The sequence below is a fragment of the Muscardinus avellanarius genome (assembly GCF_963383645.1).
Source record: "Muscardinus avellanarius genome assembly, chromosome: 11".
Classification (NCBI taxonomy): Eukaryota; Metazoa; Chordata; class Mammalia; order Rodentia; family Gliridae; genus Muscardinus; species Muscardinus avellanarius.
Genome location: NC_137797.1, coordinates 76,743,035 through 76,763,699, shown reverse-complemented (window position 1 = coordinate 76,763,699; position 20,665 = coordinate 76,743,035). Strand labels below are relative to the sequence as shown.

The following is a 20,665-nucleotide window of genomic DNA, read 5'->3' as shown; positions in this document are numbered from 1 at the left end:
CACTATATCGTTATTTAATATCCTGTGTTTGGGACAGATATAGTTTACTTCTATGTGATTTTGAGCTTATGCTCACTAAAAGCAGACTAGGAAAATTTTTAAAAGAATGAGCCCTCCCAACTTTACAGCAAAACAAGATATAAACAAGCAACTCAATCATTAAAGTCAAGAACTTGAGCATAAATATAAACTAGGTCCTTCTCCTTAACAGACTAACACTCTTAACTCTCCCTAGATACACCAGACTTTTTCCAGAATTACTTGTTCTCCTCAATAATTAGAAAAATTGGGAAGTGAGAATAATTTTTAAATATAATTTTGGACAATTCAACAGTGTTATGTGATAGTAAGTGGACTATTAGATTTCTATTGCTGAACTAACAAATTATTTTAAATTCAGTAGATTGAAATAACATAATTTATCTTACAGTTCCAGAGGTCATGAATGTGACATAAGTCTACCAGGCTAAGAGCAAGACACGCTCAGGGCTGTGTTCCTTTCTGGAGGCTCCAGGAGTGAACTTATTTTCTTGCCTTTTCTGGCTTCTAGAGGCTGCCTACAGTCCTGCTTCTGTTCCCCGCACCACCTTCACAGCCAATGGAGCTGCATCTCTTCACAGCCAATGGAGCTGCATCTCTCTGACCACTCTTCCATAGTTATCTCTCCCTCTGACTACAGTCAGGAAAGGTTCTTTTTATTTGAGGACCCATGTGATTTTATAGGACCCACCTGGAAAATGCCCTATTTTAAAGTCTGTAACCTTAATCACATCTGAAAAGTTCCTTTTGCCATATAAGGTTATAGATTCACAGGTTCTGATTCACAGTAAGTAGGACATGAACATGTTTGGAGGGTGGCATTATTCTCTCACCACAAATATTAATAATGATAATAGTAATTATTTCTTCTTATTATTATTTTTGTGTGTGTGTGGTACTGGGGTTCCTGGAAGCCCTTCTACCGCCGGGCTACACTCCCAGACCTATTTTATATTTTTTTAAATTTGGAAACAGTGTCTCTTAAGCCAGCAAGGCTGGCTCCAAACCAGGGTGATCCTCCTGTCTCCGCCTCACAAGCGTGGGGATTACAAGCGTGAGCCACCAAGCCCAGCTCTTATTAATATTTTATGTAGCAGCTATTATGCTAATTACTTGGCAAGCTTCATCTAACTCTAGAACCAGCATATAATATAAACAGTAGTTGATTTTTTTTTTTTTTGGTGGTACTGGGGTTTGTGGAAGCCCTTCTACCTCTGGGCTACACTCCCAGACCCATTTTTATACTTTTTTATTTGGAAACAGGGTCTCTTAAGCCAGCGCAGCTGGCTTTGAACCTGCGCGATCCTCCTGTCTCTGCCTCCCAAGCGCGGGGATTACAAGTGTGCACCACCATGCCCGGCTACAGTAGTTGATTTTGAAGAAGAAACTGAGGCTAAAGATTAGGTAAATTGCCCAAGATCACAATCAGTATGCACTAAAATAAGGATTCAAATCTAAAGAAAAGCGAACGAGCTATTGTCGAATGCCACACAATGTTCCTGGAGAAAAGTGGGCCAGGGAGAAGGTTACTGTTGTATAACAAACCAAAGCTGGGAAGTGGCAGGTTTGAGAAGTGAGATATTGGAAAGATATGAGGCATGGCTTTATTTCAGCTCTAGCAGTCTAAAGTAGGAGGCCTAAACCTCTAGTACCCAGCGGCAGCCCACTGGTACGTGTGAGCTCCACATAGCACACCTGCTTATCTGTGCATTTTCCTATCTGCATGTCCACACGTCTGCACACAACACTGTCTCAGTCCATTTTATATGCCAAATCAGAACTAGCCCAGGCACAGAGATACATAGAGCAATATGGCATCCTTACATTTTTATATTTTTCATGTGGCTTATGTTTTTCATGTGGCAGTGACCTTCACCAGAAGGCAGCAAGGAAGCCTAACACACTCCATGTTTTGACTGTTCTCACAGTTATGGTTTGACTTGGACAAATTAATGACTCTTTGCCAGTCCCTGCCTTGTTTTGGAGCTACTGCTGTTGTATTCTAATTCATTTAATGAACATGTATATGCAAATCTATTTATAAAAATGCCTCAGGTAGTAACTTAATGATTATGACTTTGTTCTAGGAATAAAATAAAAAAAACTAAAAGCAGTTCTCATTAGGCCACACCAAAAATTTGTTTACGTGGAACTCCAAGAATAACAACAAAGTAGTCTATCTTCTTTGAAATGCAATACTCTATCACCTTGATTCTAGGCCTGTATTGATTATTAGATGTGTCATCAGTTTAATAAATAACTTTTCAGCAAAAAAAAATGCATGGTAAAAACAAAATAAAGCATTAACAGTCTAACATGTGTATCTTAACTTTCAATTATGCAGACTGGCTCTCATATCTTAGAATTTTTTACAAGACTTGACTTTATCTCTTATAATTTATCTCATTTTTTCCTTTCTTGAAATATCTGTTCATCTTTTTTTTTGTGTGTGTGTGGGTCTGGGGATGGAACCCAGGGGCATTAGACCCCGGAGCTACATCCCCTGCCCTACTTTTGTTCTTTATGTTGAAACAGGGTCCAGTTGTGGAGGGTCTTACTAAGAAGATGAGGCTGGCCGAGAACTGCGATCCTCCTATCTCAGCCTCCCAAATGCTGGGATTACAAGCATGCACTACCAGGCCCGGCCTGTTCATCCTTAAAAACCTTAATTTCAATGACACTTAGCTGCTGACGTCTACCAAGATCCAGCCAAATTACTCACTGCTTGCTCTGGCCTCCCCACAGCTCCTTGCATATCTCTTTGTTATAGAAAGCACCATTATATTACTGTACTCTAATGGTTTGCACTATCTCCATTATTAAATATGGTTAATAACCTTACCACATGCCTATACCAAAGCTCTGGTGTAAAGAAAAGTAAAAGTGAAAGAAATGCATAATTAGGATTTTTTTCACAATCACACATAGTTCTTACATGACATACTGTTACTACTCTCCTCTTTATTTTTTGTGTGGTACTAGGGATTGAACCCAGGGACATTCTACTTTGAAGCTACACCACCGGCCCTTGTTTGTTTTAAAACAAGATCTCACTAGATTGCTTAGAGCCTCACTATGTTGCCAAGGCTGTCCTTGAGCCTGCAATCTTCCTGTCTCAGCCTCCCAAGTACTGATATTACGGGGATGTGGCATCATGTCCAGCACTACTCTCCTATTATTCACCCTGTTGCTATTAATCCATACTTCACTGAATTGGGTTAGCTATCTATTTATGATACTCAGCATATTCATCGTAGTCAGTCTCTAAGACAGTCCCTTAGTGATCATCACCTAATATCAATGCCTTTGTATAATCCCCTACTGTTCAGTGTAGCCTGGACCCAGTGATTTGCTTCTCATCAACAGACTACAGCAAAGGTAATAGGATGTCAGTTCTGTGGTTAGATTGCATGTGGTGATTTTCATCCCACTAGCAGGTGCTCTCTCAATGGCTTTGATGAAGTACCTGCCATATTAGACAATGCCACATGGCAAAGAGAGAAAGGCAATGTACTGTCAATAGCCAGGAGGAGCTGCATTAGGCAACAACTACAGAGGTGAATTTTAAAATGAATCCGTTTCAAACCCTCTGCAATCTTTATTACACTCCGATGAAGGACTCTGAAGCTGAGCAGTCAGCTATGCTGTGCTCAGGTTCTCAGCCCACAGACACTGGAAGATAATATTTATTTGTTGTATTAAGCTGCTGAGTTTGGATTTGTTATGCAGCAGTACAGAACTAATAATATAATGTTATTCCCTTTGGTCAAAGAACTTTAGGCAAAAGAAAACCTCTTCAATAGTATCAGAAGCTCCCACTAACACAAGTGACAACAGAGAGAAAAATAAAGCAGTTTCCGATCGGTTGGTGAGGTTTGCCTCACACCAGCAGAAGTACACAGGGGAGATGAGGTTCCTAGAGTTAGGGGAAAAACTCACCCTCACACCCCCAAATGGCTCTGTCATGGAAGCGGCACTGCAGAGACACCTGGGCTGAGAGGAAAGAATGGCAGGACAGGGAGAGGTCAACAGGGAGTTACACATCCTCTGCAAGGTTAGATCAGTAGCAGAACTGGAAGGCGCACCGTGCTCCATGGAGCACCCAACTGTAAGAAGGAAGGTCAAACTTTCATCCAGCTGCCATGTCAGAGCCAGCAATCAAGAAAGAAAATGAAAGGCATCTGTTGAGCTTCGAGTTCAGCAATCCTGTCCTCCACAGGTGTCTGTTGCTAAGACACCGCTATTATTATACTCCTGGCATGTATAATCTTTTTATTCCTCTTTGTGAGTTTTCAACTCTATGCTTTTCATATAAAAATCTCAAAATAAAATTCAAATAATATATCCATTTGGGACAAAGGTGAATTAGGGTTTACTGACTAACCAAGTTACAGAAGGGAGGCTTGCTAATGAAGCTTTCAGCTCCCACCGTCCGGGTGCACAGGTGAGCTTGGCGCGGCAGGCTGTTGTGAACACAGCCCTGGGTGCTCTGCAGATCAATCTGTGACCCGCAGGGCTGCAGGTGGGATGTGAATACAAGGCTGCACCGTAATGCTGCATAAAGGCTCGGACAGGCCTGGAAAATGCTACATTGGCACTGTTGTGCTTCCCCCTCTCACTGACAGATCCAGAGAACAGACTCCTTCCTAAGCTTTTCATCTTTCAAAAGGCAATTCGCCTCCCTGAGCCTTTGAGCCTGTTCCTTTTTGAGCTGACTGCTAATTGTATGCGTGCACATATGTGTTTCAGAAAGGAGATAAGCACATCGCCTTGGCCTTCTCACTAACTGTGCAGACACATCTCGCTTCTGTTCTCTGCAAGTTTTCTAAATGTGGCCTGAAGTTCCCTAAACATTAACCCTTCCTGGTAACTACAGTACACACTCTCCTCGAAGTGTTTCCTGCATTATGTTTATTTAGAGATAGCTTTCCACTGCCAATTCTTCGAGTCCTGGGGCTGGTCTTTTAATTTAATTTTGTGATCATGATTGTGCTTTTGAATTACTCAATAATACTACACAGTGTAATAACGAGAACACCATGTAAACAGGGGTGAATGAGGAATCTTTTAGCTTTAGAGGGTATACTTCAAATTTAAACCCTAAAGCTGTCTAGTGTTCCTAAAGCAGACATATGTGACCATTTTAATAAAATCTAAAATGCTGATTACACGAAAATGCAATGCACGGGGTTGTTTAACAAAAAAAGAAAGAAGTATTTTCCAATAGCCATGGCAACTAGTGGACAGATGGCAGGATTGTCTGATTGTTGATTGAGACTTCTTATAAAAGAAAGCCACATAATAGAAGCCAGGCTCATAAAAGCTGCCCTGCTTGAGAACTGCCTAGACTCCTCCTTATTGTGAAGAGTTCAATTCTCTACCAAGGGCCGATTAGTATCCACGGTAGGATATGTGCATATAGACTTGGTACATCACACAACAACACTATTTCTAAGGAATAATGTGACGCTCCCTGTCCTAGCAAGTATAAAAGATCTTGCTGAGGAATGAGTTTTTCTCACATCCAGTGACAGTGCTATTCGATTACATCAACATCTTCCTATTTTTTCTTAAGCCCCTGCTCACAGGTACATAGTAAGCACAGTTGAATAAACAATACCAATTGAGTCCATTGCTCCAACAAAACTTTCTATTTTATGAAAATTAATGACTCAATTAAAAAGTAACCAGAGAAAGATGCCCAGCTAGAAGGATTCCAAAGAAATAAGACATTTTTTAAATGATAAATTGTCTAATCGTAACAGTACCAATAATAATGAAGGCAGCTAACATTTATTAAGCATTTCTTCCATGCAGTAAACTTTACTAGAGATACAGTGCCTGAGACATTCGGAATTAACTTTGTTTATTTGGGGCGTTTTGTGGAAGCTGATAGCCTCCTTTCATTTCCTGTCCTTTATCTTGCTGTCTCCATTGTGCTTCTTCCTATGGCCCTGTTCACCGCTCCAAGTATCCTCACACCCTTTATTGTTCACACACCAGTAATGACCACGGCACAAACACAACAAACTACCTGCATTGTTTCTTACTTGTGTTTTAGATAAATACATCAAGAGCTATTTTTTAAATAAATGATAATGAAGGGATTGTCCATCCAAACAAAAAATCACTACATTAATATACACTGTTTTGAAATAGGCAGAATAATATGTGATTTCTGCCTTTCTAAAATATTATTTCTTTAAATACTTAAAATATCTTCTCTATAAAATGATAGAGAACTGATACATGATAGCTCTTTTTCTTCTTTTTTTTTTTTTTTTTTTTTTTGAGGTGCTGGGAATGGAACCCAGGGGAATTTGACCTCCAAACTCCACCCCAGCCCTGTTTTTTTATTTTTTACTTTGAAGCAGGGTCTCACTGATTGTGAAGTTCTTTAAGACAGGAACATTCATGGTTTACACCAATCTTTGCTTCAGTTTTCCAGAAGTGAATAATTTGTAACCTCTACTTAACAAGAGCGTCCAAAACTATTTAAAAAATTTAATATCACTATAAAATTCACTACTCTTTCTCTGTAATCATCAAATTAAACAAATCTGAGACAGTTGTATTGACCATGTTAGAGAAACAAGTGATCAGAGTAAGATCGTAAAACATGAGTACTAGGCTGTATTCAATGCTATAAGATGCTAAATGCTTTCCGGAGTGAAACTCCTTGGGGAACAGCAGAAGGGGTCTTTATTTAACAAGAAAGAATCGAAGATCTAATAGAATTCCTTGTGTTTAGACACTTTATGGACCTCCTGTTATGTGCAACATAAACTAAGTAGTAAAAGAGCCTGTGAAAGCATACTGAGGAGGTATCTAGATAAAGTAATTTGAGGGGTTCTAAGAAACCATCTGTGCCTCTACTAAGACCTACGATTTTGCCACTGGAGGATCATTCCCTTGGAATTTTGGTAGGAGAAAGGGGCACCCTGGGGAGTGGGGATCCCTTCTCACAATCTCAGTAAGACTGAGAAGGGATCCCTTCAGTGGACAAAGAACAATAGAAGGAACTGGAGTACCATAAGGATGTAAGGATGGAGAGAAGGCATCATTCAGTATATCTGATCTACAGTAAACTTGTAGGCAACTGGGGAACTTAAATAGAAAGTATGCATCTTACAATCGTGATTGGGTAACTCTAAAGCATGGCTTCTCAACACTGGTACCAATGACATTTTATGCAATATAATTCTTTGATGCGGGTGCTGTTTTGTGACAGATGGCCTATGCAGGATAAAGAGAAATGACCCATTTGAAAAGCAACCAGAGGAAACACTCCAGATGAAAAGGTCCCAGGGAAAGAAGTTATTTCCTCAAGATGATAACAAGGCTAAGAAAAACTGGTTTAGGATGTTTAGCAGCATCCCTGATCTCTACCTAGCAGAAGCCAGCAGTACCCTTCCCCCCCCCGTTCCACAGCTATGATGACAAAAATGTGACTAGACATTGTCATACAACTTCTGGCAAATGAGAAGGCAAAACAGCCCCATTCAATAACCTTTGCCCTAAAGCCTCAACTTACTTCCTAAGCTGGGTAAGATTATTTTCCATCCCTTCCATCCATCCATTCTTCCTATTCTCTTGTCCCTACTCTACAGAATTATACAACAGTAGAAAGATGACAAGCAAATAAACACAAAAGGATGAGAATGCTCTTTTTATTGTAATGATAAAATATATCAGGAAGTTTTAAAGTGAGTACATCTTTATTCAGATGTTTCTCCTTTGATAATTCCCACATTCTTCATTCCACCTATTGTCCATTACATAAGCCCAGTTCCAAGTAGGACTCAAGATTTAGCAATTTTATTAATGCTAATAAGTGAACCAAGAATTACATTAGTCAGGATGAGTATTCAAGAGAATGATGCATAAAATTGAGTTTATTGTACAAAGATCCTGAAGAATGGGCTTCAATTGATGTCTTCTCTCCTTTTTTTTCTCCATTTCCTCTCTTTCAATCCTCTCTTCTTTCCCTTCTCCCATTTCCCTTCTATCCTGTCTTCCTGTCTATCTCCCTCTCTTTCACACTTTCCTTCCTTATAATCAATAGTTCTTCTACAACAACAAGAAAGGATGTAGAAAGAACATAAATCACGACTTGATAATTAGAAGCAATAATAGTACCCTCACTGGAAGAAAATTATAGTAATGAGTTTATTTAAAGATAGACCACTGTACCATTTAAGAGAATGGTACACTGAGTCATTGTTGTAACTTTATAATAGTCAAAGGCCCAGAAATGGTGATCAATATTTCTTTTACTAACTTCTGATTTATGATTATAATTAATAATTTATAAGATATGCAGGGGAATATTCCTCTTGGAGTTGAAGCTAATGAAGTGCGATAATAAATAGGAAGGGCAGTTTAATTACTAAGCATTATACATTGAATAATGTCTTTCCATATAATATATGAACCTTTTCCTTTTATTTATTTTGATGTGATTGCCGGTTAGACAAGTGGTGAATATTATAAAAGCTAAAAATCAGCAGGCTTATCTTCTGTTCTACTTGTCTCTCAGTTTATGTATAACCATGAGTAAAGGCAATAAATCTCTCTGAGCCTCAGTTTTCTCATTTATGAAAGTTAGGAGACTACATTAGATTATTTTTATTTCGCTGTCCCTCAAATTTTGTAAACCCAAGAAAAATATAATTCAAACTATCTGAAACAAACAAACAAAAAAAAACCAGGCCCAATTCTACCAACTATGGAAGGTAATTATAGCATACAAAATTCCTAAACCAGAGCTACAAGGATATAAAAGAAAACAAAAAGCTTCTTTTATTGATCAAAGCTCTAGGCTATAAAGCACTATTGTAACGCTCTTGAAATCATCTTGAAATTAGAATGCTTATAGTTAATTTTCAGTTGGGATAAGCAACTTTGAGAGTCTACTAGGTACAGTCGTGAAAATACTAGTTGTAGCCAGGTGTGGTGGTGCACTCTTGTAATCCCCGCGCTTGGGAGGCAGAGACAGGAGGATCCTGAAGGTTCAAAGCCAGCTGCGCTGGCTTAAGAGACCCTGTTTCCAAATAAAAATATAAAAATAGGTCTGGGAGTGTAGCCCGGAGGTAGAAGGGTTTCCAGGAACCCCAGTATCACCAAAACAAAACAACAACAAAAAAACCAAAACAAAACAAAACAACAAAAAACCAGTTGTGTTACTGGTACTCTTCAAAAGCAAAAAGGAGCAGGGATACAAAAACAACAACAACAACAAAAAAAATAAAACAAAAACAAAAAGCAAAACAAAACTCTGCAATTCCAAACCACAAAAAATAAAGAAAAATTAAAATTCAGAATTCCATCACAAGTATTAAAGAATTCCTGTGCAGTGGTGTTTTAACATTTATTTTGGATGGTTTCCTACTGCAAGTACATAGTATGTATTTTATTAAAATTTAGAGAGAATAAATCTCAGTCTTATCGTAAAAATAAAGCTCTAATTCAGTCTTATAGGATCTCTTAAAAATCAATAGTCTGGATATCTACAGTCACAAGGCAGACCCCAAGAGAAGAGTCATTTCTTTGAGCCATTGTACAAATGACAGACTCAAAATGTGAGAGGGTGGATTTGGGAATGGGCTTAACATAAAGAAAACTTTGGGAGCCAGATATGGTGGCTCATGCTTGTAATTCCAGCATTTGGGAGGCTGAGACAGGAGTATAGCAGTTCATGGGCAGCCTCAGCTATTTAATGAGGCCCTTTGCAACTCAGTGAGACCCTGTTTCAAAAGAAAAGAAAAAAAAACTCGCTATAATGCTCACCTCCTGACTCTAGACTACAAAATAAAACCTACTCATATTCTCCTAGACAATCCAACTTTTGGGTACTGATATAAATTCTCAAACTGGTAGACCTCATTATAGAAATATGAAATTTAAGGGCAAAAAAGTTTCTCCGCTTTAAGGGGAAGCAGAGAAATCATGGTGCTAGTTGGAAATGCTAGTACCTCATTAAGGAAATACATTTTCCATCATCTGCTAAATTTTTGAAATTCTTGGCTCTGGCTCCTTAAGTACAAAAAACATAGCCTGAAAAGATTCTCTTAAAATTATTTCAGCCTTCCTCTGCATTCCTACAGTGAAATGCTTCATTTCTATCATTATAAACTTTGGAATCCTAAGTAAAAACTCTTCCTGAGTAGTCAAAAACAAACAGCAATTTGTGAGATTTTATTTGGAAAGAGGATACAACAAAAGAAGTGAAACCAAAGTACAATGTCCTCTGTAGCTTATTAAAGCTAAACTGTTGATTTTACTCTAACTGAAATTATATGCAACACACAGACTCAGAAAAGAAATAAAGCCATTAAACATATTCTGCCCTGGATAAACACTCTCCACTCAATACAAGGCCAAACTATGTGTCATGTCCTCTTAAAATCTTAAACATTCTTTAAGAATGTTAGAAACACAAAGAGAATCCTTAGGAAGTATAAACATGTGCAAGGCTTTTGACATTTGTAATGCCACAGGATCACCAGACTCCTTAGATTCGTTAAGACTCTTCCTTTTAACAAGTACATCTTGAAATATTACTTTCTAAGATGAGAGAAGCTTTTTTAAAGATAGTTTTTGTTAACCACTACGTTGAAGTTCAGGCTTATCAATATTATAAATACTGTAGTAACCTATGCATTATATTTTAAACTATCTATTATGACTTGTTTTTCATATTATTTTGTTGAAACTACTTCTGTAATACTCTTTCAAGAAACTGCAACTCCATGTGATCAAATTTTCTCTAAAAAAATTACAGAATGAGCCTAATAAAGTGAAAATGTTTAGGATGAACTGATGAAGTAGAAATTTATAAGCCAATGGAATATCTATATTAAATATATTTTCTACTTGTAAGATAGCTTTGATACCTCATAGATTGAGAAGTCACTCCTCAGTTTTTACTTCCACCATTTTGCTCTTAAATAAAGAATATTTTTCAATTTAAAGGAGGGCATTTCCTTCTGTTCTGATAAGGAAAATACCAAGAATATAGTATAGATATTATAAAGAAGATTTCAAAGTGTACAGCTAATACAAACATAAAAATGACATCTTTATTTTAGATTCATATATGGGTATTATAGAGTCTCTTTTCTTTGGGAGTCTCTAAGAATTATAAAATCCATCTGACAAATACCATAAACTTGGAGGTAGGATAAAAAAAGACAAGAATAACATTTTAGATGCTCCCAAGTTTTGTTGTTGTTGTTGTTGTTGTTGTTGTTGTTGTTGTTTGGTGGTACTGGGGTTCCGGGAAGCCCTTCTACCTCCAGGCTACACTTCCAGACCTCCTAATATATATATATATATAATTTTTTTTTTTTTTGAAACAGGGTCTCTTAAGCCAGCACAGCCGGCTTCGAACCTGCGTGATCCTCCTGTCTCCGCCTCCCAAGCGCAGGGATTAGAAGTGTGTGCCACCACCCCTGGCTGATGTTCCCAAGTTTTTTAATCCTGTTTTTAAAATATTATAGCTGTGTCTCTTCTACTTAAAAAAAAATAGAAGTCAATAGGTATGTCCTGTTTCAAACCTACATTTCCTCAAATTCTACAATGATCAAGCTAGGCTTTTAATATATTTTTTTCTATTGTATACATAGAAACCTACAGAATATGAAGAGTATAGGTTGTGTGATTCTAGGACCAACTTCAGATATCACTAGCACTTAGGATATGAACAGGATTCTGGATGGTACTGAAGGGAGTGGTATTTCACAAACCAAAAATAAGGAAAACTTTTTCAAAGTAATGTCCAAATGTACTTCCCCAAGGTATTATAAAAGCAGATTTTTCTCTAATATTTTCACTTCCTAGAAACTTGTCTATTTCGCAAAAAATTATATTACTTAGCTATGTGATTATTCTGCTATCCAAAAACTTAAGGCCTGGGATGAATTTCAGTGGTAGAATGTTTGCCTGACACATGCAAGGCTAAGCGTTCAAAGGCCTGCACTGCAAAAACCTTAAAAAATTCCTAAAAACAAATGTCACAAAAAGAAAGTATCACTTACATGTTGTTTCTCAGTTGGTCTTATAATTCACATAACTTGTGAGCATAAATTCTATTTAAGTATAAATTTAGTACAATCTTGATTTGGTTCCTTAGGTTTTCTTTGTCTTCCTAATAAGGAGAGCAAGACTTATCCAGAACAAGGAGGGATTCTTTTCTTTAGAAGAGATTAAGAATTCAGTATGAATTCAAGAATATATGATTTTGCTGATTTTTTTGTGAGGGAGTATTTATGGCATACTTGGTAGTATAGTAGCATGAAAATAAAATTTAAAAAGTAAATGTAAGGCATAGGAATATTTTATTTCACAATATCCATCATTTACCTGTACATGAGTAATCATCAATTCTGATGTATCCAGTTTTACAGATGCACATGAAAGAGCCAGGAGTGTTAACACACATGGTGTTCTCACGGCAGTAATGGCGCCCTTCAGCACATTCATCAATGTCTGTAAAGAAAAAGTAGGGCAAAGAGGTCAACAGTAGCCAATATTCAAGAATTTCTCTATGATTTTCTTTGGCAAAAGAGAGGAATAGTGACTAATCATATATCATTTTCAAAATCATTCACAATTTCTCCTTTAGAAGACATGTTTGATGTTCAAGTGACAGAAACCATATGAGCTTTCTCCAATAGCTCTTGATGTAGTTTAAAATAGCTCTGTCCATTTCAGCTCACATCGTTCCAAATATTGTTTGAAATTTTCAATATATTCATCTACTTATGTTTGGTAAAATGAATCAGAAAGTATATATTGGGCTGCCTTAGCATTCTGGATTGTTTGATGAGTGAGCCTATCATATGTTATTTTTTATTTACTGGATATCTGTAAACATAGAGGAGATCATTAAGGGGTTAAATAAAGATTTTAGTGTACACAAGAACTTGAATAACTTCACTATTAAGCCAAGATCACATAGTTTATTAGAGATAAAAGTAGAAATATTGCCAGGCGTGGTGGCGCATGCTTGTAATCCCTGCACTTGGGAGGTGGAGACAGGAGGTTTGCGCAGATTCGAAGCCAGCTATGCTGGCTTAAGAGACCCTGTTTCCAAATAAAAATATAAAAATAGGTCTGGGAGTGTAGCCTGGAGAAGGGTTTCCAGGAACCCCAGTACCACCAAAAAAGAAAAGAGTAGAAATATAGCTATCTTGCAGTGTCAGACCACAGATATTACAATATACAGACATGATATAAATGAGTAATTATAAAATAATATATAATATAATAAAAGTAATACATAATATTGAAAATATAATATAAGGATTCACACACCAACTTCTGAGTATAAAAATCTATAGATGTTAAGCCATAATAGGCACTAGTACTAATTGTGAAAAATGTGAATTTTGACAATATATTGTATCAATTTTATAGCACCTCTCTGCATAAAGTACTCTGCAGATATTTTATCATAATATAATATTTTAAGGGCTCTAATAAACTGACCAGACAGTATATCTCCAGAGTCTGCTTTCTCAAAGTATTTTGATGATTACATAAAGTAGAACTCTTCTCATTTGTACTATTAGGCTATGACTAGGAGGTCCACTAGTAAAGGGGTTATATTATTCTTAACAGCAACTATGTTTTTAGTCCTGAGAACATAGGACTGGAAACACACACACACACACACACACACACACACACACACACACACACGGGAGTTTCCTGGACACAATATTGGGAACCCTATAGGGTTATCAGCAGCCATTTGAGCTATTTTGTAAATGGAAAATCTGAAGCCTAGAGAGAGTAGGCCTCAGTTTCATTCAATCCATTTTAGGCCAATTTTCCATTCAATTACACAATTCATATAATACATTCCAAACTTCATCTTAGCAAACAGAGCTTTCCCCAATTTGCCTCTGTTTCCAGCTTTATATCCTATGCTCTTCTACCCTCAGTGTTTTGGCCACTAAACTTCTAATCATTCTCTGAATTGGCCATGTCCATGTCTTAACTATGTGCGTTTGCATATTAAGTTCTCTGTACACATAACTGATTCTATTTCTCTAACCTGAGATGACTCCAGGAGATCATATCCACCAGTGGATTTGTCTTTAAAAATGTATTTAAACATCTCTTCTGAATTACAGTGCTCCCTTGGGACTTTTCATTTCAACTATATACACCAACTTCTGAGTATAAAAATCTATAGATGTTAAGCCATAATTGTGAATTTTGACAATAAACTGTATCAATTGCAGTACTATTTACAATACCCAGAAATGAGAATCAACCTAAATGTCTACCAATGGAATAATGGATACAGATATATGTGTTTCGCATACAATGGAACACTATTCAGCTATAAAAAGAATTCATTATATTTTTATCAACTTTAGTAAACTTCTTTATTCCCAAGAAACCATATACTCCTCAAGGATAGAAATTATCTTAATAGTGATTTTTAATTTTTGCTAATATATTCATCTAGAATACTTAAAAATGCTGTTCCTTAATTAGAAAAAAAATTCTAAAATTTATATGGAGCCACAAAAAAACTGAATACTCTAAGTCATCTTGAGCAAAAGGAACAATGTAGGAAGTATTACATTACTTGATTTCAAACTATACTACAAAATTATAGTAGTAAAAACAGCATGATGTTGGCATAAAACAGACACATTGATCAATGGAACAGAATAGAGAGTATAGAAGCAAACCCCATCAAACTATAGTCACCTGATTTTCAACAAAGGTGCCAAGAACATACACTGGAAAAATAACAGTCTTTTAAATAAATAAATAGTGCTGAGAAACATGGAAATTCATATGTAAAAGAATGAAATTAGAACCTTGTCTCTCAAGAATTACAAAAGTCAACTTAAATATATCTTAGCTGGGTGTCATGGTACACACCTGTAATCCCAGTACTTGGGAGCCTAAGAAAAAATGATCTCAGGTTCAAGATACCTTCAGCAATGTATCAAAATTCTCAGCAACCTAGAGAGATCCCACTTTAAAATAAAACAATAAAAAGGGTTTGCTGTGTAGCTCAGAGGTAGACTGTACCCTTGGGTTTAAACCTCAGTAAATTATATATTTATATATCATAACAAATATTTATGATATAGATGAGTAATTATAAAATTATAAAATAAGATATCATACTGAAAAATTTACATAGTGATTCACAAAGATATGACTCCAATATAAAGCCTGAAACTATGAAACTAGAAGAAGACGTAGAGAAAATCTTTCACAGCACTGGAATCAGTACATTTTTAAACAAGATCTAAAAAGCACAGGAAACAAAAGCAAAGACAGACACATGAGATTACATCAAACTAATAACCTTCTGTAGAGCAAAATAAACAGTCAACAGAGTGCAGAGACAACCTACAGAAAGGAAGAAAATATTTATGAACTATATATCTGACAATGGTTGATGTTCAAAATATATAAAGAAACCCCATAACTCAATAGCAACAATAAATAACTTAGTTTAAAAACAGGCAACAGATCTAAGCAGACATTTCTCAAAGGAGGACAAATGGCCGACAATATATAAAAATGGCTGAACATTACAATGAGATATCACCATACTCCAGAAAGAATGGCTATTATCAAAAACACTAAAGATACCAAGTGCTGGCAAGCATGTGGAGAAAAAGAAATCCTTGCACATTGTTAGAAATGCAATTTCTAACAATGGAAAACAGAGGGCTCTAAAAAATAAAAATAGAATTACCATTTAACCAGCAGTCCCATTCCTGGATATATGTCCAAAAGATAGATATAAAATCAATGTGTCAAAGAGACATCTGTACTCTCATACTCATTGCAGTACTATTTACAATACCCGGAAATGAAAATCAACCTAAATGTCTACCAACGGAATAATGGATACAGATATATGTGTTTCACATACAATGGAACACTATTCAGCTATAAAAAGAATAAACCCTTATAATGTGTGGACAGTTGGTTGAAATTAGAGATCATTATGTTAAGTGAAATGATCCAAGTACATGAAAACAAAACTTTATTCATAAGTGGATTCTAAAAAAGTTGATCTCATATAAGTTGTGAGCAGAATAGTATGAGTTTGGAGAAAATGGGGATAAAAAGGTAGGAAAAAGTTGATCAATGGGTACTATGTTAGTAAGCTTTCTGTTGTTGTAACAAAATGCCTGAAGAAAGAAAAGAACTTAAGAAGGAAGGCTTTATTTAGGCTCACAGTTCTGGAGTTTTCATGGTAAGGCAGAACTTCATGACAGAAAGCATATGGGAGAACAGAATTGCTCACTTCACAGTGGCTGGTAACCAGGAGGTCAAGGCAGAGACAACGGACAAAATATACCTACAAGGCATGCTCCCAGTGACTTGCCTCTGCCAGTCAGGCTGCACTTTCTAATATTTCTACCACCTCCCAACAGAACTGCCACCTAGGAACTAAGCTTTCAACATATGAGCCTCTGAAGGACATTCCAAATCCAAACAGTAACAGTACTAAGTCACAGTAATAGAGGAATAAGAAGTTCTGCTATGCTACTGCACAGTAGAGTGACTACAGATAACAGTATTGTACTGTGCATTTCAAAACCTAGAAGAAAGAATTTTGAAAGATTTTCCCATAAAGAAATGATAAATGTTTAGGAAGATATATATGTTTAACCTGACTTAAACATTATAATATATGGAGAGACAGATAGATATGTATACATATATGTGTATGTATGTATCTCATATATATGTATCATATACATGTATCAAACATTATTTTTAAATATTTTATCAGTTAAAATACAAAATAAATTATTTGTAAAAACTACCTAGGCACAGTGGCACATGCCTGTAATCTCAGTACTTAGGAAGCTGAGACATGAGGATCACAGGTTTGGTTAGTGGGCAACCTCAGCAATATAGTAAAAACCTGTTTCAAAATAAGAAAAAATAAACTTGGGCTGAGGTGTAGCTTAGAGATAGAATGTCCCTGGGTATTCAGTACCACAAAAGAGAATAAAACAAACAAAAATCCCCTGGTTCTCAGGCCAATTCTCACCCTACTCTGCGCTTCCCCTCTTTCCTTCTCTCCTTTTTTTCCATGAGTCTAACATATTTTTCTGTTATGAGACAAACAGTAAATATGTTAGGCTTTAGGCATCATAGGGAATACATAAATGACTGAATGTGGAAGTGTTTCAATAAAACTTTATTTAGAAAACATGGGCGATGAGCCATAGTTGGTGCAAAGGCCATAGATTGATGATTCCTGATCAACTTCGCAATGCCCTTAGCAACTCAGTGAGACCCTGATTTAAACACAAAAATAAAATACTACTGGGGGGTTAGCTCAGAGGCAGAATATCCCTGCGTTTAACACACAGTGTTAAAAATCACTTAATACATTATTTCTGCATCCACATTATATGACAAACAAATGATACAGAATGAATGAATAAGTGCTTCAAGGCTAGTATATAAAAACTTACAAATGATCCACAGACTTTTCAGTTTTTAAAAGAATATTATTTTATTCATACCAAGCTATTGTTAATGTTTGCATTGGTCTTCAATGAAAGTATCACATTCAATTATAGTTTAAAAAGTAAAATATAAGCACTCTATAATGAAAATTTCTTAGTCTTAATTAAGTTCAGAAAGGGAACCACATGGGATTTTTAACATACTTAGTTCTATCAATGGGGCAAGTTTAATATAGCGACTTTGAGAGACTTCTTCTGCTGAGAGGAGAAAATTACTGAAAAGGCATACCAAAATTCCCCTGGCTTAAGCTTATAAACTAGAGAGGTAGCCAACAAAAAAGCTGAATAGGCTGGTAATGGTAGTGTACACCTGTAAACTTAGTACTTGGGAGGCCAAGACAGGAGGATCATAGATTTGAGGATAGTCTCAGCAATTTAGTAAAGTTCTTAGCAACTTAATAAGACCCTGTTTTAAAATAAAATAATAAAATAGGGCTGAAAGTGTATCTCAGAGGCAGAATATCCCTGGGTTCAATCCCTAGTACCACACACACACACACACACACACACACACACACACACACTCACACTCACACATCTATTTGCACAACAGTAGAAGAACTTAATTTGGGGGAACGAACATGTTGATATCAGAGAAAGTATTCTAAGGACACAAGAGCATCTCTACAAACAAGAGTACTTCTTACTGACAGAATAGAATGGATTGTTAGAAAACTATGGGATATGTAAACAATGGAATTGTACTCAATTCCATTTGTACTCAATTTCCAAAGAAAAACACAATTACTTCATTTACAGGGAAATGGATGGAACTGAAGGACATTATGCTAAGTGACATTAGTCAGTCACAAAAAAATAAGAAATTTCACCTAACTCTAATTGGAATAGCAATTATTCAAAACACAAACAACAACAAATGCTGGCAAGGATGTGGAGAAGTGGGAACTCTAAGACATTGTTGGTGTGAGTGCAAATTAGTGCAACCACTTTGGAAAACAGTATGGAGGATCCTCAAAAGAATGGGAACAAATTTACCATTTGATCCAGCAATACCACTTCTGGGCACCTACCCAAAAAAGAAAGGAAACCAAACTATAAAACTAATGCATGTGTATCTATGTTCATAGCTGCACAATTCACCATAGCCAAATTATGGAACCAGCCAAGATGCCCATCAAAAGATGAATGGATTACAAAACTGTGGGATATGCACACAATGGAATTTTACTCAGCCATAAAGTAAAACACAATTGTATTATTTACAGGGAAATTAATGGAACTGGAGGACATTATGCTAAGTGAGATTAGTCAGTCACAGAAAAGAAGAAATTGGATGCTTTCCCTAATATGCCAAAGCTAGGAAGAAATGGGTAACAGGAGAAAATCTAGATGAAGGAGATACTATAGATGAGCAAATAAGGAGACCTAACTGAGGCGTTCAGAGGGGGTGAAGATGGAAACTCTCTAAAGCACATGATGTATTTAAACAAACATATCAAATCCAATAACTATGCCAAGCATGGGAAGGAGGGATGGGGAGGAAATGGGGTTGAGATCAGGTAAGGGCTAACTGGGTCATGTTTGCATGTATGTCTCCACAAGTCTTTTATCCCATTAAGATGTATGACTACAATGCACCAATAAAAAAATAAAAAAGAAAATAGCTTCAGTCGCCAGAGCAGGACTGTGAGTTCAAGATGGGATAAGAATTAATTCAAATTCTCTGCAAAGATAAGACAATATCCTACTGAAGAGAACTCTAGCAGGAGTAACTACCAACCCTAGCAAATCAAATCATAAGTATATGTGAAACACTCCAGATTGTTTCCAAGAATACTTAAGGAATGGGAACTTTAGTGGTACTAAAGTCCTGTGGTGGGAAGTGGAAAAAAGAGATTGTGAAGAAGTATTATTTTTATGAATGTGACCCTATTTATAGCACCAAGTTGTTGGGAAATTTGACCTTCCATATATCATCTCTTCGTATTTTTCATTGTGTCTGCATCCCACAGGAGTGGGAGTCACTGATCTCTCCACTTTTCTTTTGCAAATGGTTCCTGTTGAGACTGTCATATGGTCAAATAAAACTCAGTGTGGATTAATAATGCCAAAACAAATAACGTATTGAATAACAGAAATCTTTGAGGAACTTCAATGACTTGGACCTCTTAGACATATTTATTTATGACCAAGAGATATAAAGAGACAGGCCTATCATTTGGAATAGTATTATAAGAAGAAAACAAAATACCAAAAAATACCATCATAACAGTATAAAGTAACTGCATCTGACTTGATTTCTCTTGCTCTATCTTTAGAGAAAGAACAACTCAAAGAGATGAATTTATGAAATAAAATTGCAAAGTTACATAAATGCCATTCCCAGTTGTATGTTCAGATGCTCACAAGCATAAAAAAGACATTGTGAAACCCACAAAACATAAAAAGCATGTTCAAATTTAGTCCAGAATGTACTTTAGTTCCAATTCAAATTTAAAAAAGCTTAAATGAGTCAAATATTCACAATTCAACCCTACACATTGAGTATCTTCTGTGTTTTATTAAAGTAATTTATTTGATTTTAAGTCATCTATTTTAATTCATCTATTTATTTATTTATTTTTAATTGGTGCATTATAGCCATACATCTTAATGGAATACAAGATGGTAGAGGCTTACATATGTACATCAGTCATTTAGCCCTTCCTCAATGGAATACAAGATGGTAGAGGCTTACATATGTACATCAGTCATTTAGCCCTTCCTCAATTTCCATCCCTATCCCCTCCTCATCCTGCCTTCTTAAATTTGGCTTAGTGATTGACTTTGATATGTTTATGAATGTATTTTGATGGCCCTAATGAGTAGAACTACAACCATGAGCCACCAATTAGATTTTGCCTCAATATAACTTTCTACCAAGCAGAAAGAACTGCACAAAGATGGAATGGGTTACCAAAGTATTCAAACATGAGCTGGGCATGTGGTAGAGATTCAAGTCAAGAGTTTATTACTTGACCATGTGGTCCTTAATATTCCTTTCAAAATTTAGTAAGAAGAAATTTAAAACATAGACTCTTCCTTAGAAGGACTTAAAAATAAATAAATGGATGATCACATCATGATTA

General features: G+C 36.2%; 1 protein-coding gene across 1 annotated transcript in view; it reads right to left on the bottom strand.

The window, feature by feature from the left end:
- The window catches only part of NELL2 (neural EGFL like 2), a gene marked incomplete at its 3' end in the record, with an annotated part of 418,867 nt that overhangs the window by 177,251 nt on the left and 220,951 nt on the right, over positions 1-20,665 (bottom strand). Inside the window, exon 13 of the mRNA XM_080706086.1 lies at positions 12,403-12,528. Coding sequence (XP_080562212.1) covers positions 12,403-12,528 — 126 coding nt within the window. The remainder of the gene's footprint in view (positions 1-12,402; positions 12,529-20,665) is intronic.